This window comes from Helianthus annuus, chromosome 17, assembly GCF_002127325.2.
Source record: "Helianthus annuus cultivar XRQ/B chromosome 17, HanXRQr2.0-SUNRISE, whole genome shotgun sequence".
Lineage (NCBI taxonomy): Eukaryota > Viridiplantae > Streptophyta > Magnoliopsida > Asterales > Asteraceae > Helianthus > Helianthus annuus.
Window position 1 is genome coordinate 17,337,966 of NC_035449.2, and position 23,015 is coordinate 17,360,980.

Sequence of the window (23,015 nt, forward strand, 5' to 3'; positions counted from 1 at the left end):
TGACGTCTTTTGTCCCCGAAACCTTTGAATTCCTTAGATAGATGCCGATTTCCTTCACAGCTGAAACGCCCGGCTCTAGACGAAGCTAATCATTCAGTAAATTATGGCGTTTTGGTTTTTGGTGTGATCTATTGTTGTTGATTGTTGAAGTGGTTTTGTGGATGGTTGGAGACAATAGATCGATGCCATATGTGCGGATGCTATTTTCTGGGTGTGATTGTGAGTGGGTTTTTTTCGCTTGGTTGATCTTTGGTCGTCATCTCCATATTCATCCCACTCTTTATCATTAATAACGGAGTCCAAAATAGCATTTACACTGTCATCGGCCTCTTCTTTTCATCCAAACCTTCTTTAAAAACAAAGCACACAAAATGACATATCACTGTCATGAGTGTGGTAAATTTTAACCGCTTTGAATTTGCAAGTACATGTCTAAAGTAAATTTTAAGTATTTACTAAACTTTATATTATAATCATAACCACTTTAGATTTGGAATTACATGTGTTGATGAATATTATTACATTTATTAGGTAAAATATGTGAACGAGATATTAATAAAAAGTTCATGTACATATATATTAATTTGACACTAAAAATTGGTCAAACTTTATTATAAGTTAGACGTTATATAATAATACAAATAATAATACAATAAAACAATATATGATATACTACCTCTGTACAAATCTTATAAACAAAAAATGATTAAATTTTTATTACGTTTATTAACCGTATTACACATTTTTATAAAATTCTAGTTTATATTTCCTTAACGCATATAACAAAATTCATGAATTATGAATGTATAAGATTATAATATTTTTACAAATTTTTAATCGTGTGATAAGGATTATATAGAAGTGTATGATTTACATTTTTTTTCGATATTCAACCCGTTTAATACACGGGTTTGTAACACCATAAATTAAAATAATAGTCTATAATTTTTCGATATTTAACTCGTGAAAATTTAACCCGTGAAACACACAGGCTTGTAGGATTAATCTTGACGTTTCCGGTTCGGGTCATGGATATGCGTTTTTGCGTTGTTATGGGACCATGCATATGGGTCGGAAATGGAGCTTTGTAGGTCAAATGGGTTGGATAATTTTAGTTAATTAGTCACATGTTTTTAGTGTTTTAATTAGTCAAGGGTTAGTTTTGTTTAAGAGTAGTAGGTCAAAACATGGGCTTGTTTTACTATTTTGTAGGAGATAATGGGTTAAGTTGTTATTCATGTACGTCTAAAGAGTCTGTATATATTTAGGGTTTTATCAATGAATGAAAGTGTGGGAATTCAAGCAGTAAAATTATTCTCTATTCGTGAGTTTATTGTTTGTGTTTAGAAGCTTGAAACCCAACAAGGCTTTCTAAGCTACTAATATAATATAAGTATATTGAGAATGAGATAGTTGCAAATTAAAATCCAGTAGTAATAGTAATTTTCCTTTTCTTTCTTTTTAGCCCAATAAAGTTTATAAAGAAACCAACATTGTAGAAAGTAAGCCCATCTGTTATTGAAAATAAGCAGTCAAGACTCAAGAAGATCACAAAACATCCCCAGATTCTGACTTCAGATGTCTTGCAAATATAAGGTTTTTTCGTTATTTTAATTCGTTTCGAGCAAAAAATATATATAAGGTTTTTTCGTTATTTTAATTCGTTTCGAGCAAAATGCTGATACCCAAAATTTACGATTCCTGTAATCCGCTAGTAAGAACTAGATAAGATGAGACAAGATACAAACCGACCCAGAAAGACCAACCCAAAAATCCATTTATTTACATTGGATTTTTTTTCCAATACACATCTAAATATTATCAATATTAATTAGTGACAAAGAAGGTTGTAAGCACTAAACAGTGACCAATTTTGTTCACTCTTTTGCAATGATCCCTTAGTGACCATATTTAGTTTCTTTCACTGACTCGAGTCTGTTTCATGGACCTACATGTGTGACTGATTTTTACATGTGACTGATTTTTAACTTGATAGGTAGAAAATATAGTCCTTCCAAATTCAGTTGATATAATTTGGTTATTCTTGAAAGAGGGATAACGTAGGTCGTTCTCCATGACTTAAAGCAAGAAAGTCATGCACATGCAAAAGATTCTATTCTAGGGCCCATAAGAGTTCAACAAAATTCTACATTAAGAATATATGTCCAACAAAACTAATTGGAATTTTCTCCTACAGTCTCTTCTGTTTTTAAACCATGTTTTTAGGCCATTTCGTCTTATGATAAACAAACATGTAGACGATAAAAACCTTTAATAATGGCAAAGACGAAATGCTTGTCTAACTACCTGCACAAAACAAACTCGAAGCTGGCCGAGAAAGTGATTGATTACAGGACACCACTGCAGTTTTTGGTCGATATGTGAAACTCAAGTATGTTCCCTGCGAAACCAAATTGAGAATCACGACAACTCGCTGATTAAGGATAATCCTAAAACCAATAAGAAATGTGTTAGAGAGGAATTATAGTTAGTGATGAATTAATCTTCCTTGTCTTAAAAGCAAGATATAGCACTATGAAAACCAACTTTCATGGGGTTTAAACCTTCTTTTAGACCAAGGAAAACTTGTAGAAAACTAGTTTTCTAGTTCTAGGCGATTGAGTGAGCATAATATCCATATTATCTGTGTATCATAGTATCACTAACCATAATAGTGCTGCAGTTTGTTACAAGATTATTCCTAAAAATAAGCCAAAGAATAATATGTCGTATTCAATCGCGGGTCCACTCAACGTGACAGCCAGTGATTGCAAACTAAACTCACCTCTCTTCTATTCACCCCTCCATTGTATATAAATAGGCATTAGGAGTAGTCCTTGACATATATCCACAAAATATTTCACTCATCATAAGCATAGAGAGATAGAAAATGTTCCGGAAATTCAGTTTTGTGTTACTTCTCACTTGCACCACCCTTTTCAGTGTGTTTCCTACCAAAGCCACTGAACTCAAAACCTACATTGTTCACTTAAGTTCACCTGAAGACCATCCCCGCAACATTGAAGAATGGTATAACTCGTTTTTATTGAAAGTAGCTTCGCGATCAAACACGATACCAGAGATGGTTTACCCCTACCATCAAGTGATTACCGGATTTGCTGCTAAAATGTCAGCGGATCAAGCAAAGGTGATGGAGAGTTTAAGTGGAGTTTTATCCGTAAGCGCTGAAAGTGTGTATCAGTTACACACAACTCGTTCATCTTACTTTTTGGGCTTGCGCCGAAACTCAGGTTTGTGGAAAGACTCAAACTACGGAAAGGGAACCATAATTGGGGTTATAGACTCTGGAATTACTCCCGGGCATCCATCGTTTAAGGACGATGGTGTCCCTCCTCCACCGTTAACATGGAAAGGTAAATGTGAAGTGGCGGGGTGTAACAACAAACTGATCGGAATGAGAAGCTTTGTTAAGGGACAAACTCCGATAGATGATGCAGGCCACGGGACACACACTTCGAGTACTGCTGCAGGGAATTGGGTAGACAACGCAAGTGTATTCCAATTAGGGAATGGCACTGCGTGCGGGATGGCACCACTAGCACACATAGCCATGTATAAAACATGTGACATATCAGGTTGTTTTGGAAGTGACATCTTAGCGGGCATGGATGCAGCTATTACAGACGGTGTTAACGTGTTGTCAATCTCGCTTGGTTCATTTTCCATGCCGTTTTATAAAGATATTTTAGCTATTGCCGCCTTCACTGCCACGCAGAAAGGGATCTCCGTCAGTTGTTCAGCAGGTAATGCTGGACCTTACAATGCAACACTATCAAATGAGGCCACATGGATCCTTACGGTCGGGGCTAGTACAATTGATCGAAGGTTCAGGACGACAGTTCGTCTTGGAAACAACAAGTTATTTCACGGTGAATCGCTGTACCAACCGAAGAATTACAGCCGTAAGCTTCGGCCTCTTGTTTACGGCGAAGGGTGTAGTAAGGAATCACTGGACCGCATTGATGTGAAGGGGAAGGTGGTGTTGTGTGATGTGGATGGGCGGACTGGTAATATTGCAAAGGGAATGGAAGTTAAGAAAGCTGGAGGAGCCGCCATGATTGTTGCTAATGACATTGTTACCGGTGAAAGTATAGCGGCACAAGTTCATGTTATTCTCGCGTCATATATTGGTTACAAAGAAGGGGTTGAGATAAAGAAGTATTTGAATTCAACTTCTTCACCGACCGCAACCATCCTTTGCCGTGGAACTGTGGTGGGCCTGAAATCAGATCCGGAGATGGCTTCTTTCTCTTCGCGAGGGCCTAACCGTGCAAGTCCCGGAATCCTAAAGCCAGACGTTACTGGACCCGGTGTGGACATTCTAGCAGCATGGAATGTAAAGGTCGACAAACTAACACAAACCAACGCTACATTTTTCGTGGTACGTGGCACATCAATGTCCTGTCCTCACCTCGCAGGCATAATGGCGTTGCTCAAAAGCGCGCATCCAGAATGGTCTCCTGCCGCAATCAAGTCCGCAATAATGACCACCGCTAGTCAAGTAAATCGAAACGGATCAGCCATTGTCGACGAAAGAGATCTTCCTGCTAATGTATTCGCCATCGGCTCTGGTCACGTAAACCCACCAAAAGCCAATGAGCCAGGGCTTGTTTTTGATATCCAACCCGACGACTACATTCCTTATCTTTGTGGGTTAGGCTATACGCCCAATCAAATTGAAACGATCGTTAAAAAGAAAGTTAGTTGCTCAAAAACTATAACGGAGGCCGAGCTGAACTATCCGTCTTTCGTGGTATCTCTAAAACCAGGTGAGAGCAAAACATACTCAAGGACGGTGACTAATGTTGGTTTGGCAGAGGCGGGTTACAGCGTCAGGGACAGTTCTATACCACCGGGTGTAAGTATTGAGGTTGGCATTCGTGATCGTCAGGATGTCATGAGTTTCACCGCGGTGCAGCAAAAGGGAACATACGAGGTAAAATTTACTCGGGATATTAAGGATACGAAGAAAAGTCCATATGGACAAGGGCATATGACATGGGTATCTGAAACGGGTAAGTATACCGTTAGAACCCCATTTGTATTCAAGTTTGAATGAAGATCCAGATATTGTGCCTGCATCTTGTATGACAGTAAACATGTATGCTTTTATATGTAAGTAATATAATTGAAATAAAAGTCATTGTTTTCATATGATACATATAGTTTATATGTTTTTCATTTTAAGATTAAACAAAATTGTAAAAGTAAATAAAGTTGTCGAAGATTCGGAATCAGAATCACAAACGATGGAAACACGTTGACATGCCTGTTTCTTTGGACTGGATAAACGACACCCATCTGAAATTATCATGTTTCTTCACAACATACGTAGGGTGTTAAATGGTTGTGTTAACTGGTTGAACGCGACACTATAACGAACCGAGAATCATATATGACATATGAACCCAATCACAACACGGGTTTGTGAAGATTGATACTCTATCTGGCAAAATGGGACAGGTAACTTGTCAGAATGGGTTCAAGTCTTTTTAAAAAATGATCATCTTGGCTCGGTTCATATTGGGTTTTTGGAAAAATTGGGTACGGGTCAAAATGTGTTATTTTACAACAGTTAGGGGTTGTTTGGTAGCCTCTTAATGACCATTCAGATGCTACCTCTTAATGGTTTAAAACCTCTGAATGAATAAGAGGTAACCTCAAGTCTGAATGGTTAAGACGTAACCTCTGAATGGTAAATCATCACATGTCATATTCTTCTACCTTCTCATTGGTAAAATTCTTAATGGTTCCATTAAGAGGTTACTCTTAATAACCATTCAGAGGCTACCAAACAGCCCCTTAAACAACTCTTTTGTGGAGGAAAATTAGATATTGGGCTACCCTCTATCATTCTTTGAGGGAAATCATTTAGGAAACAAGAAACGAAAAGTGAAAGCGTAAATCCATGATGGATTTGACATAAAAGCAACACAGAAATTAACAATGTGATGAACAAAGCCATACCTCAACCCACGTGTATAACAAATCTACACTTCTTAGTTCTTTGGGTGATTAGTAATACCCGGAGTAATAGTCTCTTTTAGTCGATAGATATCTAATAACCCGTGTATTAGTTTCTTTTAGTCGATATATCCTGTTAGTAGACTAGTTTTTTTAAAGACTCTAAAAAAATATAATAATAAAAATAATAATTTTTTTTCCATAAATAACGAGTTCGAATCCCACTAAGGCTGATTCTATCTAAAAAATATAATAATAATAATTTTTTTTACCATAAATGATATAATTAATTTATAAAAATTATAAATTAATTTAGATAGCCAAAAATGTATATATATATTCAGGTCTTCATAATATATCAGCTCCGAGTCGAAGGATAAATGAGTTCGAATCGAGTTTTTTAAACCCACCCAACTCCACTCTCTCTTATATCACAATACTTTGGGTGATTACTAATACCCGGTGTAATAGTCTCTTTTAGTCCATAGATATTTAATAACCCGTATATTAGTCTCTTTTAGTTGATATATCCTGTTAGTAGACTAGTTTTTTTAAAGACTCTAAAAAAATATAATAATAAAAATAATAATTTTTTTTTCCATAAATAACGAGTTCGAATCCCACTAAGGCTGATTCTATCTAAAAAATATAATAATAATAATTTTTTTTACCATAAATGATATAATTAATTTATAAAAATTATAAATTAATTTAGATAGCCAAAAATGTATATATATATATATATATATATATATATATTCAAGTCTTCATAATATATCAGCTCCGAGTCGGAGGATAAACGAGTTCGAATCGAGTTTTTTTAAACCCACCCAACTCCACTCTCTCTTATATCACAATACTTTGGGTTATTACTAATACCCGGTGTAATAGTCTCTTTTAGTCGATAGATATCTAATAACCCGTGTATTAGTTTCTTTTAGTCGATATATCCTGTTAGTAGACTAGTTTTTTTAAAGACTCTAAAAAAATATAATAATAAAAATAATAATTTTTTTCCATAAATAACGAGTTCGAATCCCACTAAGGCTGATTCTATCTAAAAAATATAATAATAATAATTTTTTTTTCCATAAATGATATAATTAATTTATAAAAATTATAAATAAATTTAGATAGCCAAAAATGTATATATATATTCAGGTCTTCATAATATATCAGCTCCGAGTCGGAGGATAAACGAGTTCGAATCGAGTTTTTTAAACCCACCCAACTCCACTCTCTCATATATCACAATACTTTGGGTGATTAGTAATACCCGGAGTAATAGTCTCTTTTAGTCGATAGATATCTAATAACCCGTGTATTAGTCGCTTTTAGTCGATATATCCTGTTAGTAGACTAGTTTTTTTAAAGACTCTAAAAAAATATAATAATAAAAATAATAATTTTTTTTCCATAAATAACGAGTTCGAATCCCACTAAGGCTGATTCTATCTAAAAAATATAATAATAATAATTTTTTTTCCATAAATGATATAATTAATTTATAAAAATTATAAATTAATTTAGATAGCCAAAAATGTATATATATATTCAGGTCTTCATAATATATCAGCTTCGAGTCGGAGGATAAATGAGTTCGAATCGAGTTTTTTAAACCCACCCAACTCCACTCTCTCATATATCACAATACTTTGGGTGATTAGTAATACCCGGAGTAATAGTCTCTTTTAGTCGATAGATATCTAATAACCCGTGTATTAGTTTCTTTTAGTCGATATATCCTGTTAGTAGACTAGTTTTTTTAAAGACTCTAAAAAAATATAATAATAAAAATAATAATTTTTTTTCCATAAATAACGAGTTCGAATCCCACTAAGGCTGATTCTATCTAAAAAATATAATAATAATAATTTTTTTCCATAAATGATATAATTAATTTATAAAAATTATAGTTATCTTTGATTTTGTGTTCATACTGTCGAACAGATCTGCTCAACTTATCATATGCTTCTTTTGTTTTTGAATAGTCATGTGTTCATACCCCGGCCACGTCACACAGATAAACGTAGGGTTATTTCTCATGCTAACTACCGTGAGAAGGCTTGCGCACAACGCGCACAGGGTTAAATCGTAGTTAGTTATTTAAATCCTAACTATTTAAATATTATCGTTTTTAACAACTCACTCTTACCTAACCTATTTTGCTTTTTTCTGGAAAGCAAGGAACGACGTGTTAACCACCGTGACTTCAGACGTTGTGGCCAAGGTGGACTACTCGACCGCCGCCAGTCCCTTGGCTCTACCAGATACGCAGAAACCCGACCTCCACCCGCCCGAAGGCATGACGGTGGAATAATCAGTAAAACATCGCCTTCTATCCAAGACGAACCAGCGCCAGCCGAATTCGCCCTTCACCTGGATGCCGCAAAAAAATAATTGGGAGAGTACGTAGGAGTCGAATCTGAGTCACAAGGAACACCAAGTCTTTCCTCAACTACTCCACCATTATATATCCGTTCAATTATATCTCTTTAGCTAATGAATTTAAATGTTACTTTAAATTATTTAAGTGTTCTTGTTTAATAATTATTTAAGTGTGAAGTGTTCTTGTTTAATAATTATTGAAGTGTTCTTGTTTAGGCTTGCCCTTGATAATATTATAGAAGGGAGAGAATCAAATAGGTAGTATAGTTTGGGTAGAAAAGGATAGGAAATAATAGAGTTGCGACACATGGCAAAATTGAAAAATAAAGGAGAAGGGTATTTTAGTCAATTGTATCTCATCTTCTCCCATCCTCTTTCCCTGCAACTTCAAAACCTATCATTTTCAAAAATCCACCATCTTCAACCTTTTCTTCACTTTCTATTCAATAATCACTACATTATAGTGCGATTTTCGTCATCAATCAGTGATTCAAACACTCAATCAACCTGTTCTTCAACTCTTTTGAAGAAACCCAATTTAATTTCATACAATTTCTCATTTTCCCCCGTGATTTTGAAGTGAATCACTCGATTCGTTCGATTCGATCGTTGATAAGTGTTCCTAACATTCAAATTTCGTCAATCTTGAAGAAATCCGAAGAAATCGGCTCCAATCTGTGTAAGAAATATTTTAATTGCGTTTTACGATCTGGGTTTTTGAATAAAGAATGAAAAAACACATTTTAGTGTTTTTAGTCCATTGCGTTTTAAAAACAACACATTTCTTTGTTTTTAGTCCATTGCGTTTTAGGGAAAAAATACATTTCTTTGTGTTTTTAGCTTATTGCGTTTTAGAAAAAAAAACATTTCTTTGTGTTTTTAGTCTATTGTGTTTTAGAAACAAAACATTTCTTTGTGTTTTTAGTCCATTGCGTTTTATAACATAATAAAAAATAAATTTGTTTTATGCTTTAAATCCATTGTGTTTTATAACAAAATGAAAAAACACATCTTTTTGTGTTTTAGTCCATTGCGTTTTAGATCTGAAGTGTACTGAAGTGGTGTTGGAACAAAAACATGACCATTTTAAAACAGAAACATGACCATGTGAAACCTCATTGCGTTTTAGACTTGGAATGTGAGGTGCACTAAACTGACATGATCATGTTAAAACAAAACATGATCATGTTGTGAAGCCAACCCATTGCGTTTTAGACCTGAGGTACATTAAACTGACATGATCATCTTAAAACAAAACAATGCATGATCATGTTGGTGTGAAAGCCAACCCATCCCATTGCGTTTTAAACCTGGAAGTGAACTAAACTGACATGATCATGTTAAAACAGAAATATTATCCTGTTGTGAAACCCATTGCGTTTTAGAGCTTAGACTAAAAGAACATGATCATGGAACTGTGGTGGGCCTGAAATCATCCTTTGCCGTGGAACTGTGGAACTGTGGAACTTCTTCACCGACCGCAACCATCCTTTGCCGTGGAACTGTGGTGGGCCTGAAATCAGATCCGGAGATGGCTTCTTTCTCTTCGCGAGGGCCTAACCGTGCAAGTCCCGGAATCCTAAAGCCAGACATTACTGGACCCGGCGTGGACATTCTAGCAGCATGGAATGTGAAGGTCGACAAACTAACACAATCCAACGCTACATTTTTCGTCATACGTGGCACATCAATGTCCTGTCCTCACCTCGCAGGCATAATGGCGTTGCTCAAAAGCGCGCATCCAGAATGGTCTCCTGCCGCAATCAAGTCCGCAATAATGACCACCGCTAGTCAAGTAAATCGAAACGGATCAGCCATTGTGGACGAAAGAGATCTTCCTGCTAATGTATTCGCCATCGGCTCTGGTCACGTAAACCCACCAAAAGCCAATGAGCCAGGGCTTGTTTTTGATATCCAACCCGACGACTACATTCCTTATCTTTGTGGGTTAGGCTATACGCCCAATCAAATTGAAACGATCGTTAAAAAGAAAGTTAGTTGCTCAAAAACTATAACGGAGGCCGAGCTGAACTATCCGTCTTTTGTGGTATCTCTAAAACCAGGTGAGAGCAAAACATACTCAAGGACGGTGACTAATGTTGGTTTGGCAGAGGCGGGTTACAGCGTCAGGGACAGTTCTATACCACCGGGTGTAAGTATTGAGGTTGCCATCGTGATGGTCAGGATGTCATGAGTTTCACCGCGGTGCAGGAAAAGGGAACATACGAGGTAATATTTACTCGGGATATTAAGGATACTAAGAAAGGTCCATATGGACAAGGGCATATGACATGGGTATCTGAAACGGGTAAGTATACCGTTAGAACCCCATTTGTATTCAAGTTTGAATGAAGATCCAGATATTGTGCCTGCATCTTGTATGACAGTAAACATGTATGCTTTTATATGTAAGTAATATAATTGAAATAAAAGTCATTGTTTTCATATGATTGTTTATATGTTTTTCATTATAAGATTAAATGGTTGTGTTAACTGGTTGAACGCGGCACTATAATGAACCCAAAATCATATATCACATATGAACTCAATCACAACACAGGTTTGTGAAGATTGATACTCTATCTGGCAAAATGGGCCAGGTAACTTGTCAGAATGGGTTCAAGACTTTTTAAAAAATGATCATCTTGGCTCGGTTCATATTGGGTTTTTGGAAAAATTGGGTACGGGTCAAAATGTGTTATTAAACAACTCTTTTGTGGAGGAAAATTATGAAATCATAATCTCTTCACATCCTATAAGTATTAGGGTTCATTATGTAATTAGTAGATAGTTAGTTATATAATTAGAAATAATATTAGACATGGCGGTTATGAAGTTGAAGGACCAAAGTTGACAAAGTGGAAGTTGGAAACTTCCATCAATAACCGAATAGGTGTGTCTCTACACACACACCCATTCCAATCGATGCAAGGAAACAAGGAGAAAGACGCAACTGTTGATCATGTGGACGACAATCAACACACCTTTTCAAGTTCCAATCTCAACCACACATCCAAGAGACATGACCTTTCACGAAGAGACGCGTCTATTCACTCGTACCCGTAGGAAACTATAAATAGGGATAGTTAGATTCATTTGTAACTTACACACTCTCTTATTCATTCACTTGTACATACATTCAAGATTTGTATTCATTCAATAAAGGTTAGTTTATGTTTATTCGTTCATTGTTATATTCATTGTTCGTTAAGAAGATTCTGGGCAACAGTGGTATCAGAGCCTAGGGCTCAAATTCGTTTCGGAAAACAATCATCAGGCGGGTGGTTGAATTCCCCTAACAATTCTGATCACGCAGGAGGCGTCGATTAGGTTGTTTTTTTGTTAAGTTTTAACATCAATCGCATCAAGCGGGTACGATTGTTGTTCGTTCGTTAATCGGTCATCAGGAGGGTGTTCGATTTTGATCCGATCATCACTGAGGGTGTTTGGATTCTGAGTTTTTTTTGTTAATTCAAATCACGGCAAGAGGCTACGATTCGGTTAAGAAGACGGAAGCAAATCTGAGAAGTTTGTATTCCGGTTTAAGGTTTGAAGAAGCAATCGCAAATCTGAGAAGTTTGGGTTGTTTTAAGTTTGCAAAAGACACAAAATCTGAGAAGTTTTGTGATATCAAAGTATCAAGAGGGTGTTCGGTTGAGAAGGTTAGTCGCAAATCAAGCGGGTTTGGGTTTTTTGGTTTGTGTTTAGAGAGTCGCGAATCAAGAAGGAAGAAAAAAAAACGCAGCCAAGAGGGTTGTTAAGAAAAGTCAGAAAACCGTGCGAAGAGAAGTCGGTCGGTTCGCAAATTCCAGGTTCTACGTTCTATTTTTCTGGAATTTATATAATATTTAGAAATTGGTTTGATTCCGTTAGAAAGTTAGTGTGAATTTTTTTTTGGAATCATAGACTTCGGTTTTAGAAGAAAACCAAAGTATAGAAAGTGAAAATTGTTGGAAAAGAAATTATGGCGGATTCAGGAGGAGCCTCTCCGTCAAACGCGGTAGTAATTAGAGAGGGTGGTTCGTTCTCCCAGTTTCAGTGTCCTATTTTAAAGTCTACAAATTATACGGTATGGGCAATCCGTATAAAAACCATTTTGAGGGCAAACGGATTATGGGAAATGATAGAACCAAAAGAAAATACGCAAGCGGATGAAAAGAAGGATATGATGGCGACCGCTTATTTATTTCAAGCACTACCGGAAGATATGATAATACAAGTTGCAAGTTGCAAGAGTGCAAAAGAAATTTGGGATGCATTAAAGACTAGACACGTCGGTGCAGATCGAGTGCAAAAGGCACGTCTTCAAACGCTCAAAACAGAGTTTGAGATGTTAAAAATGAAGGAGGAAGACACTATCGATTCGTTCACTGCAAGACTAAATAGCATTGTCACGAGGGCAAGTGGTCTTGGATCAACTTTTGATCAATCAACTTTAGTACGGAAACTTCTGAGTTCTGTACCAAAAAGGTTCGTTCAAATTGTTGCAACCATTGAACAATTCGCTGATTTAGAAACAACGACGCTAGACGAGACAATTGGAAGGTTGAAAGCCTATGAAGAAAGGACCGGTTTGGTGGATGAAAACCCGGTATATAATCAAGAGAAACTTATGTATACGCGACGCGACAAGAACTATGGTCGTGGAAGACGTTTTGGGAAGAATGGACAAGGAAGGTTCAACTCATCGCAAGACAAATGGCGTGATGGAAAGTTCAAACAAGAAGATGATGATGAAGATTCATCACATGATGCTTACAAGAATAGAAGCAACCAAAGGAAATTCGGGAAGGATTTAAGCAAGATAAAATGCTACAATTGCCAAAAGCTTGGTCATTATGCCTCAGATTGTCCTGAATCAAATCAAAGAGAAGAAGAAACAAATCTGGTGCAGGAAGACGATGAACCAACTCTCCTAATGGCAATCAAAGAAGACTGCAACGATTTACTACAACATGCTCATGATAAAAATGGAGAAGTGCAGGATGGCAAGCAAGACATGGAGAAAGATCAAGGTGCAACTTAAGGATGTTCGAGATTAGGGGGGTGAATGAAATCATAATCTCTTCACATCCTATAAGTATTAGGGTTCATTATGTAATTAGTAGATAGTTAGTTATATAATTAGAAATAATATTAGACATGGCGGTTATGAAGTTGAAGGACCAAAGTTGACAAAGTGGAAGTTGGAAACTTCCATCAATAACCGAATAGGTGTGTCTCTACACACACACCCATTCCAATCGATGCAAGGCAACAAGGAGAAAGACGCAACTGTTGATCATGTGGACGACAATCAACACACCTTTTCAAGTTCCAATCTCAACCACACATCCAAGAGACATGACCTTTCACGAAGAGACGCGTCTATTAACTCGTACCCGTAGGAAACTATAAATAGGGATAGTTAGATTCATTTGTAACTTACACACTCTCTTATTCATTCACTTGTACATACATTCAAGATTTGTATTCATTCAATAAAGGTTAGTTTATGTTTATTCGTTCATTGTTATATTCATTGTTCGTTAAGAAGATTCTGGGCAACAAATTAGATATTGGCTACCCTCCATCATTCTTTGAGGTAAATCATTTAGGAAACAAGAAACGAAAAATGAAAGCGTAAATCTATGATGGATTTGATATAAAAGCAACAACAGAAATTAACAATGTGATGAACAAAGCCACACCTCAACCCACGTGTATAACAAATCTAGACTTCTTAGTTCTTATACTTCCTGAGAATTTAATAGGTGGCATTCGTTTAGTAGATTGTAATGGAACCTCTTGTTAGATTCAAACAATGATAAGCAAACATTAGATGTCACAAGTTTGACCCGTCTACTTATGAAGGCCAAAAAGAAACAACCACAACAGCCTGATTAGATGTCGCACGTTTGGCCTGTCTACTTATGAAGACCAGAAAGAAAAAACCACAACAACCTGGCGGTACTGGTGCCCAACATAAACAACAAAGGGTTTGAGACAAGCAAGAAATAATACTGTGAGGGCGAGCCCTTTTCTTTTTTTGCCCCCTTAGGCCGGGTGTTATGGTTGTCCGTGCCTCCCGGCGGGGCTGATGTGGAGGGTCGGGGGAGGGGGAGCAGAGAACACCACGCCGCCTCCCCTTTCCCGGTTCAATTCTAGGGCGGTTGTGGCCACACCCCCTTCTCTCCCATTGCCTAAAATTAAAAGCTCAAACAAGCCCGCAATTTAGTCTTTGGCTCAAGTTTGCCACCTCTAATTAATACAAACACAACCCGTTTAACCCATAATTTTACTTTATTCTATTAATCCAACTCAAACTTAGTTTAAAGAAAATTTCTTTATGCAGAAGTTGTCACCATTTTAAATGGCTTTGTTGCAGTAAATCGCCATTCTAAATGGCTTTTTGCATAAATCTCCATTCCAAATGGCGATTTGTCATAAATTGTACTTGTTCCAATCATAATAATTCTTACATTCCCTGACAGTTTCTTACAACACCTATAATGTGCAACAAATCGCCATTTCAAATGGAGATAGCATTATCTTTTAAAGTTTTTTCAACATGGCATTAGTTGTGAAATTGTTTTCAAAAATAGCATTATTTCTGCAAAAAACTCATAGGCTCTTCATTTTTTTGGCCATTAGTCAATAATCTACACGGATCCTCTACGTGATTGAATGTGGCTTATCTATGGAAGCATCCTTTCCTAATTGTTCCCTAACACCACATACTAGTGGATTCGCAAACCCTAACTCGTACAATATACGCGCAAGCGTGTGGCATGGGCACAATGCGTCACTTTGATGGCGCAAATTTGCACACTCGCATCAAGGCGAGCTGCTTGAGAGCCGCCTTTGTATTTTTGGTCGCATGTTCGTGGCACAGAGGTGGTGAGGATCAGGTGGCAGGTCCATGTGTACGCGAATGATGTGGCATGGCATGACAAGCGGATGAGATGGCGAATGACTAGGTGGCGTCTTGGCATGTGTGGCGGGTTCCAGATGGCACGTGTGTGATGTATGAAGAAGGCTCCATGTGGCGCGTGCATATTCGAGGCATGCGAATAACGTGGCGCGCCTGTGTGGCAGATGGCGCGAACCAGCAGGTCAACCACTGCGTGGTGCGCAGACTGACAAATCATCTCCCGCGCGTATGCATGCGGGTTCTCTACAGCTTCCAATGTGCAGCAGCAGTTCAGTCTTCAAGTCTGTTGAAACAACCATTTAAACAGTTTCGAATCAGAATATAAAAATGCAGTAAACAGCATTGAAGACATTCAATGCCAATTATTTTTCCATCTTTTGTTCCCTGGACTTATTCGTCTCAAATTTTAGTATAAAACCAAGGAGGAACCTCTGTTTCAAGGTACACCTTGGGGTTTTTGTCTTTTCCGAACAGTGCAATTGCTTGGGCTGTTGTATCCTAAAAACAAACGAGTTCTCTTAAGAGACTCGAGATTTATTTTAAGTGGCATGTGTCTAACATGATCCTCAACCAAGAACCTTTTCTATTTTAGTTTATGTTCTTGTTTTTTTCTTTTATTTTAATTGTAAAAATTCTGTAATTATTGTTTTCCTTTCCTTCTGTATTGTGATTACTAATAAAAGTGTTCTATTTATTTTTATACACGAACGGATTCATACAACTTCTTGTAATTTCCCAGATTTAACGTTTTAGATAAATAATCAATTATTGGGTTGGGTAGTCGTTTGTGTTTTTGTGTGATATCTACATGGTGTTACATAATTGCCAACCTTTCAAAAAAAAATGATGTTAGATAATTGCCAACCCTATAAAAAAAACTGAATTATAAAATGGGAGAAAAGAACTATCACCATGTGTTTATTTAACATATTTATAGTAATTTATGAATTAATATATAGGCATCGACATGAAAATATCATAAAGAAAGTCAAACGAAAGTGAAAGATGCATTGAATAAGTTTGTATATTAACACATGCGACACGTGGAAGTTAAAAAAATATCATAAAGAAAGTCAAAGAAAGAGAAAGATGCATTGACTAAGTTTGTATATTAACACATGCGACACGTTGAAGTTAAAAACTATAAACAGGAGAGAAAGAGCATCAACTTTAATTGTCTTGATGATACATCATCATATTATAATTCGTGAGTGAGCTGTGGGATGCAATCGTTCTCCATCGTTACCCGACCTGCTACCATAAAGTTGGTATCTTTTTATTTTTTTTCAACGACAAGAGTCTAAGATTAACCAAAGTTGGTATGTACTATTTATAGTCTTTTATGGAGCAAACAAAAGAGTAGTTGCGTTGGTGTTATACTATATATTCATTTACTTTATGACAATTGTTGTAAACGAGCCAAGTCGCAAACTACTAGAGAACGGCTCGTTAGAAGTTTAATTCGAACTGAGCTTAAACGAGCTCAAGTCTAAAACTAAACTTTTTTTTATTAACGAGCCCGAGCCCAAGCCCGAACTCGACCCAGCTTGCGAGCCTAAACGAGCTTATTATTTATATAACTTTTGTTTAATATGTCAAATATATATACTTTTATCATCATCATTATTATATATTATGTTATATATAAATTTTATGATTATAAAAGTACAGTGGTGGCGTAGGCGATGGTGGTGAAGGTGGGTGGCGGAGTTGGGGAAAGGGAGTTCGGAGGCGGTGGTTATGGTTGTGGTAGTGGTGGCAAGTGATCATGATGGTGTGGTGGTTGGTGGTTTGATAGAGATTGAGAGAAGAGAGTAAATTTAAATTTGCATCTTTGGGGTAAAAATGTAATTCTACTTTATTTTTAACGGTGAGTTAACAGGGAGATGACAAGAGAGACACAAAAAAAAAACTTTTGTGAACAACAAGGACTAAGACAACGAAAATTAGGTTTGACAAGTAAATAAGGTTCCCGCCACCAAAACACAGGGAAGTAAATTGTCCTTTACTCTTTTTATTTTGAGTACTTTGAATTGCATATGTTAGTTTTGTGGATTTTTAAGAATTGAGCTTAACTATCTTTGATACCATATATGTTATACTTGATACAAGATTGAAAGAACGTAGTGATGTGTATTACATTAAGAGGTACAGACAAGAAAACTAAATAAATGGGCATTTCGCTAGAAAACGAGTGATATTTTAAGGGGCCGGTTATCAACCCTTTCTTAGTTTATCAAACGTTGAGTCAATATATTTGTTGTACAAACGGTATAGCTCTGGGAATAAAAACTTCATCAAGAAGATAGCCTTAATGAACCTCGGTTGTGTAATGGACGTTTCTCCTTTGCATACTCCATACACAATGGCTTTCGCACATGCATCAGCCCCCATCGCTGGGATCTCAGTGTCTATATCCTGCCAAAAGGAGTTCGGTTTAATTAATAACCAAGCCTTTTGTAAGGGGGATTAATAAGCCAGTAATTACTACTTACTCTTCTTAGGCGAACGCCAGTAGTGTTGTTTGAATGTTTAGCTGATATGAAGTTTGTTTTTATAAACCCAAGTTTCACTATTGCTATTGTTACCGTCGGTGACACTTCATATCTAAGGGACTCGTAGAAGCTGATCAATGCTGCTTTACTTGCCTGAGAAACACAAAGTATATCTCACTACTTACTACAACTATATAACTTATAAGTGTCAAAGTGTGGTCTTTTAAATGGGCTGTCCATATAATTAAAGAACTAGAAGTTATAAGATTGAGTGATTCAATTTATTGCGATTATTATGGTTAAGTAAGAAAGATTCGTTACACTGTAGATGCCTAATTTTGGTGGGTTCAACAAACCAGCAGCTGAGGCGTTGACGATGATCTTGCCTTTAGTTTTCCTTAGGTATGGGATTGCAAAATGAGTTGGATAGACCGATCCCCAAAAGTTGATGTCCTGCACTTGGAACATTAGAGTCGTGCACATGCATGTTTAATAATTAGTGCATTTTAAGTTAAGGATAATGAATATACCATAGAAGGTACAAATTTAGTGACATCAATGTCAATAGAATAAAGGGGTCCGATTCCTGCGTTACAAACAAGATGATCCACTGCGAACGGAGCAATTAAAAGCAGCATGTTAGTTCACACAAAGTCAGGGTTAGAAGAGTAGTTAATTAATTAGGAGGTTAGATAACAGATTACCCACGTTGACCAAAATGTTTAACGGTCTCCTCCACAAACATCCTACACTCATCTACCTTTGACACATCAGCAAACAAGAAAAGAACATCAGGAGAGCCAAGTTCGCGAGCTGTATGCGCTACTTGCTCGAGTCGACTCTCTGGTTCTTCTATCGCTATAATCGATAAATTCGCCCCTCTTTTGGCATATTCATATGCCATAAGCTGCAAATTTTGTGTATTTAAATAATTTAACATGCGATCGAGTTAACTTAGGTTTAAGGTTTATGATCATTTACGTACCTCTCCAAGTCCAGATGAAGCGCCAGTGATCAAGACCACCTTTCCGGACATGTTTTCGCTGCGTCGGAAACTTGAACGGACAGCGACTATGAGTTCCCAAACGAATAAGAAAGGTGAAATAAGAAGCAAGAGTAACAATAAGACGTAATACACAAGTTCATTTGTGAAGCTGTTATTGAAGCAGGCTTCATACATGGCTGGCTATAAAAATAAGATCACCACCTCTCATCTCCTGTAAATTTATAACCCGGGTTGAGTATGAATTTGGCCCAACAATAATATTTTTGTCAGGTTTTCTTTCTTTGAATAATATATAAAAAAGAATAAGAAAAAAAAAAGTCAATTTCTAATGGTTAGAACATATTTAAAGATGATGAGATCCATAAAGTGACATGTGGTTCCCTCTATGAAATAAATATATTAGTTATTTAAATCCTAACTATTTAAATATTATCGTTTTTAACAAGTTACTCTTACCTAACCCATTTAGCTTTTTTCCTGAAAGGCAAGAAACAATATGTGAATCACCATGACGCTCTGGTCAAGGTCGATTATTCGGCCGCCGCCAGCCTCTTTGCTCTCTCAGATACGCGGAAACCCGACCTTCATCCGTCCGAAGGCACCTTCACCCGCCCAAAGGCACGACAGTGGAATAATCGGTAAAACCTCGTCTTCCATTCAAGACGAACCGGCGCCACCACCCGTATTCGCCCTTCAACTAGATGCCGCAGAAAATAATAGGGAGAGTAGAAGTCGAATCTTGGTCACAAGGAACACAAAATCTTTCCCCAACCACTCCACCACTATATATCCATTCAATTATATCTCTTTAGCTAATGAATTTAAATGTTACTTTAAATTATTTAAGTGTTTTTGTTTAACAGGGAAAGATTCATTTGAGAAGAATATTCTTGCAAGAAGAAAACTAAATTAATTTAGGCCCTATATTTTTCTTATCAATGGTTGTGAATCAAGATATTATTGTTGTCCACTTTCAATTAATCTTTTAATTAATAAGGGCAGAAAAGACAAATTGATATATAACACTATTAAATATTATAAAGGGTTACCCCAATCTCATTAATGCTAGCATAATTTTCTCCTTCACTATTATTAATGTGTTGGGTCCTACACCAATTTTATATGGAGCGACTAAATTATTTAAAAGTGTTGGGAACCTACACATTTTGTACCCTACACCAAAATATTGTTTTCTTGGTGTAGGAAACGTTGTTATTATGGTGTAGAAAATGTTGAATATGTAGGATCATGTGCATGAATGTTTTTATTGTGTTAGGTGCACAACTAATTTATAGGATATACTCATTAAATGATTAGTGTTTATTAATTTAAATAGCAAAAATAAAGGGTAGACTAATTAAATGATTGGTTTAAATTACCTTTGTACCCTTTTATTCTTTCTTAATTTGTGATTCTTCTCATTTGAACTCTCCACTTGTTTAATACTTATTTAAGCGTCAAGTGTTCTTGTTTAATCATTATTTAAGTGTTCTTGTTTAGTCTTGCCCTAATAATATTATAGAATGGAGAGGATTAAATAGGAAGTATAATTTGGATAGAAAGGATAGGAAGTAATAAGGTTATGACACGTGGCAAAATTAAAAAATAAAGGAGAATGGTATTTTAGTCAACCGTATCTCATCTTCTCCCTTCCTCTTTCCCTGCAACTTCAAACCCATCATTTTCAAAAACCCACCATCTTCAACTTTTTCTTCACTTTCTATTCAATAATCACTACATTATGGTGCTATTTTCATCATCAATCAGTGATTAAAATACTCATTCAACGTGTTCTTCAACTTTTTTGAAGAAACTCAATTTATTTTCATACAATTTCTCGTTTTTTCTAGTGATTTTGAAGTGAAACACTCGATTCGGTCGTTGATAAGTGTTCTTAACATTCAAATTTCGTCAATCGTTGAAGAAATCGGCTTCGATCTGTGTAAGAAATTTTTTAATTGCGTTTTACGATCTGGATTTTTGAACTAAGTCATTGCGTTTCACAAAAGAATGAAAAAACATATTTTTTGTGTTTTTAGTCCATTGCGTTTTAGAAACAACTCATTTCTTTGTTTTTAGTCCATTGCGTTTTAGAAAAAAAAAAACATTTATTTGTGTTTTTAGCTTATAGCGTTTTAGAAAAAAGACATTTCTTTGTGTTGTTAGTTTATTGTATTTTAGAAACAAAACATTTCTTTGTGTTTTTAGTCCATTGCGTTTTATAACATAATAAAAAATAAATTTGTTTTATGATTTTAATCCATTGTGTTTTATAACAAAATTAAAAAAAACACATCTTTTGTGTTTTAGTTCATTGCGTTTTAGATCTGTAGTGTACTAGAGTGGTGTTGGGACAAAAACATGACCATTTTAAAATAGAAACATGACTATGTGAAACCTCATTGCGTTTTAGACTCGGAATGTGAGGTGCACTAAACTGACATGATCATGTTAAAACAAAACATGATTATGTTGTGAAAGCCAACCCATTGCATTTTAGACCTGAGGTACAGTAAACTGACATGATCGTGTTAAAACAAAACAATGCATGATCATGTTGTTGTGAAAGCCAACCCATCCCATTGCGTTTTTAAACCTGGAAGTGAATTAAATTGACATGATCATGTTAAAACAGAAATATGATCATGTTGTGAAACCCACTGCGTTTTATTATACCTCAGACTGAAAGAACATGATCATGTTTAACAAAAACATGATCATGTTAAAACATGAAACTGGGTGTACACTAAATTGACATGATCATGTTGTTGTGAAAGCCAAGCGTTTTAGACCTATTGCACTTTAGACTTGGAATGGAAAGGTGAGGTAACTAACATGATCATGTTAAAATAGAAACATGATCATGTTGTGAAACCAACATTGTTGGTTAGGTAACTCACATTATCATGTTAAAACAGAAACATGATCATGTTGTGAAACCAACATTGCGTTTTAAACCAAACCTGTAGTAACATGATCATGTTAACATAGAAACATGACCATGTGAAACCCAATTGCGTTTTAGACCTGGAAGAGGTGAGGCAAGTTTTGTTAAAGAACATGATCATGCTATACAAATATGATCATGTTGGAACAGAAACATGACCATGTTAAAACTCTGACTATGTTAAATAGAAGTCAAATCTATTATGTTTTAGACCTGGAGTGTATGTTTTAGAGACATGGAGTACAAAATATTGGAACAAAAACATGACCATGTTAAAACCCATTGCGTTTTATAGCCTGCAGCTGCAAAATCTTTATTTTAGGTTTCATTGCCTCTTATGTATCTTGGTTTTCGATTTTTTTTCAAAAGTATAAAACTAGTATACTCGTTTTAAAGATAAAAGATGCTCGTTTTTATGGTGCAATTTAAAAAAAAAAATAATGTCGTATGAAAGAGTTATTAATGTTTAAAAAACAGGGGGATTTGGAGGAGAGAGAAACTATTGTTTTGGATTGACTAGTTAAAATGATTGGTGATCACTTTCTTATATAATTATTTTAAACCTTTTGAAGTTGAACTAAGAAACAAATTGATGAAAAAGAATAATTTATGTAACGCAAAAATGAAAATACAAATAATAGTAGCGGGCTTCAAATTTTGTATTAGGTCATTTTGTATTATTCTTAACAAACATGTAGATAATCCTAAAAACAATAAGAAATTTGTTAGAGAAGAATTATAGTTAGTGTGTTAATCTTCCTTGTCTTAAAAGCAAGATATAGCACTAACCAACTTTCGTGGAGTTTAAACCTTCTTTTAGACCAAGAAAACCAAGCTTGTAGAAATCAAGTTTCCTAATTATAGGCGATTGAGTGAGAATAATATACCATATCATCTGTGTATCAGTAGCCATATATAAAAGTGCTGCTGTTTGTTAGAAGATTATTCCTAAAGATAAGCCAAAGAGTAATGTCAGATCCACTCAACGGGAAAGCCGGTTAAACTCCCTTCTCTGAATGATATATAAATAGGCATTAGGAGTAGCCCTTGACATATATCCACAAAATATTTCAATCATCATAAACACAAATAGATACAAAATGTTCCGGAAATTCGGTTTTGTGTTACTTCTCACTTGCACCACCTTTTTCAGTACCGTGTTTCCTACCAAAGCCACTGATGTCAAAACTTACATTGTTCACTTAAGTTCACCTGAAGGCCAGCCCAGCAATATTGAAGAAGGTATAACTCTTTTTTGTTTAAAATAGCTTCGCGATCGAA

The 23,015-nt window shown here is 35.9% G+C and overlaps 2 protein-coding genes across 3 annotated transcripts; one reads left to right on the top strand and one right to left on the bottom strand.

Moving 5' to 3' along the window:
• Positions 1-2,874: 2,874 nt before the first annotated feature.
• Positions 2,875-10,784, top strand: LOC110939566 (subtilisin-like protease). Of its 2 annotated transcripts, XM_035986732.1 has the most exons (2): positions 2,875-4,234; positions 9,881-10,784. In XM_035986732.1, the coding sequence occupies exons 1-2, from the start codon at positions 2,891-2,893 to the stop codon at positions 10,565-10,567; spliced, it is 2,031 nt and encodes a 676-aa protein (XP_035842625.1). In that variant the 5' UTR covers positions 2,875-2,890; the 3' UTR covers positions 10,568-10,784. The 2 variants fall into 2 exon arrangements, with proteins under 2 accessions (XP_035842625.1, XP_022036814.1); XM_022181122.2 differs by lacking the exon at positions 9,881-10,784 and having other exon boundaries at positions 2,875-5,139.
• Positions 10,785-17,351: 6,567 nt separating this feature from the next.
• LOC110939567 (11-beta-hydroxysteroid dehydrogenase-like 4A) lies at positions 17,352-19,017 on the bottom strand. The gene is made up of 6 exons (XM_022181123.2): positions 18,767-19,017; positions 18,490-18,688; positions 18,312-18,391; positions 18,103-18,234; positions 17,782-17,934; positions 17,352-17,704 (listed from the first exon to the last, which is right to left on the bottom strand). The coding sequence occupies exons 1-6, from the start codon at positions 18,959-18,961 to the stop codon at positions 17,504-17,506; spliced, it is 960 nt and encodes a 319-aa protein (XP_022036815.1). The 5' UTR covers positions 18,962-19,017; the 3' UTR covers positions 17,352-17,503.
• Between the last annotated feature and the right edge of the window lie 3,998 nt (positions 19,018-23,015).

Bases quoted from the DNA above. Each gene is read 5' to 3' on its own strand.
- LOC110939566 (XM_022181122.2), top strand. From the start codon at position 2,891: ATGTTCCGGAAATTCAGTTTTGTGTTACTTCTCACTTGCACCACCCTT.
- LOC110939567 (XM_022181123.2), bottom strand. From the start codon at position 18,961: ATGTATGAAGCCTGCTTCAATAACAGCTTCACAAATGAACTTGTGTAT. The intron at 18,392-18,489 runs GTGGGTAATCTG...CTCCGTTCGCAG, and splicing joins CGTTAAACATTTTGGTCAAC to TGGATCATCTTGTTTGTAAC. The intron at 17,705-17,781 runs GTAAGTAGTAAT...TCCTTTTGGCAG, and splicing joins CTGGCGTTCGCCTAAGAAGA to GATATAGACACTGAGATCCC.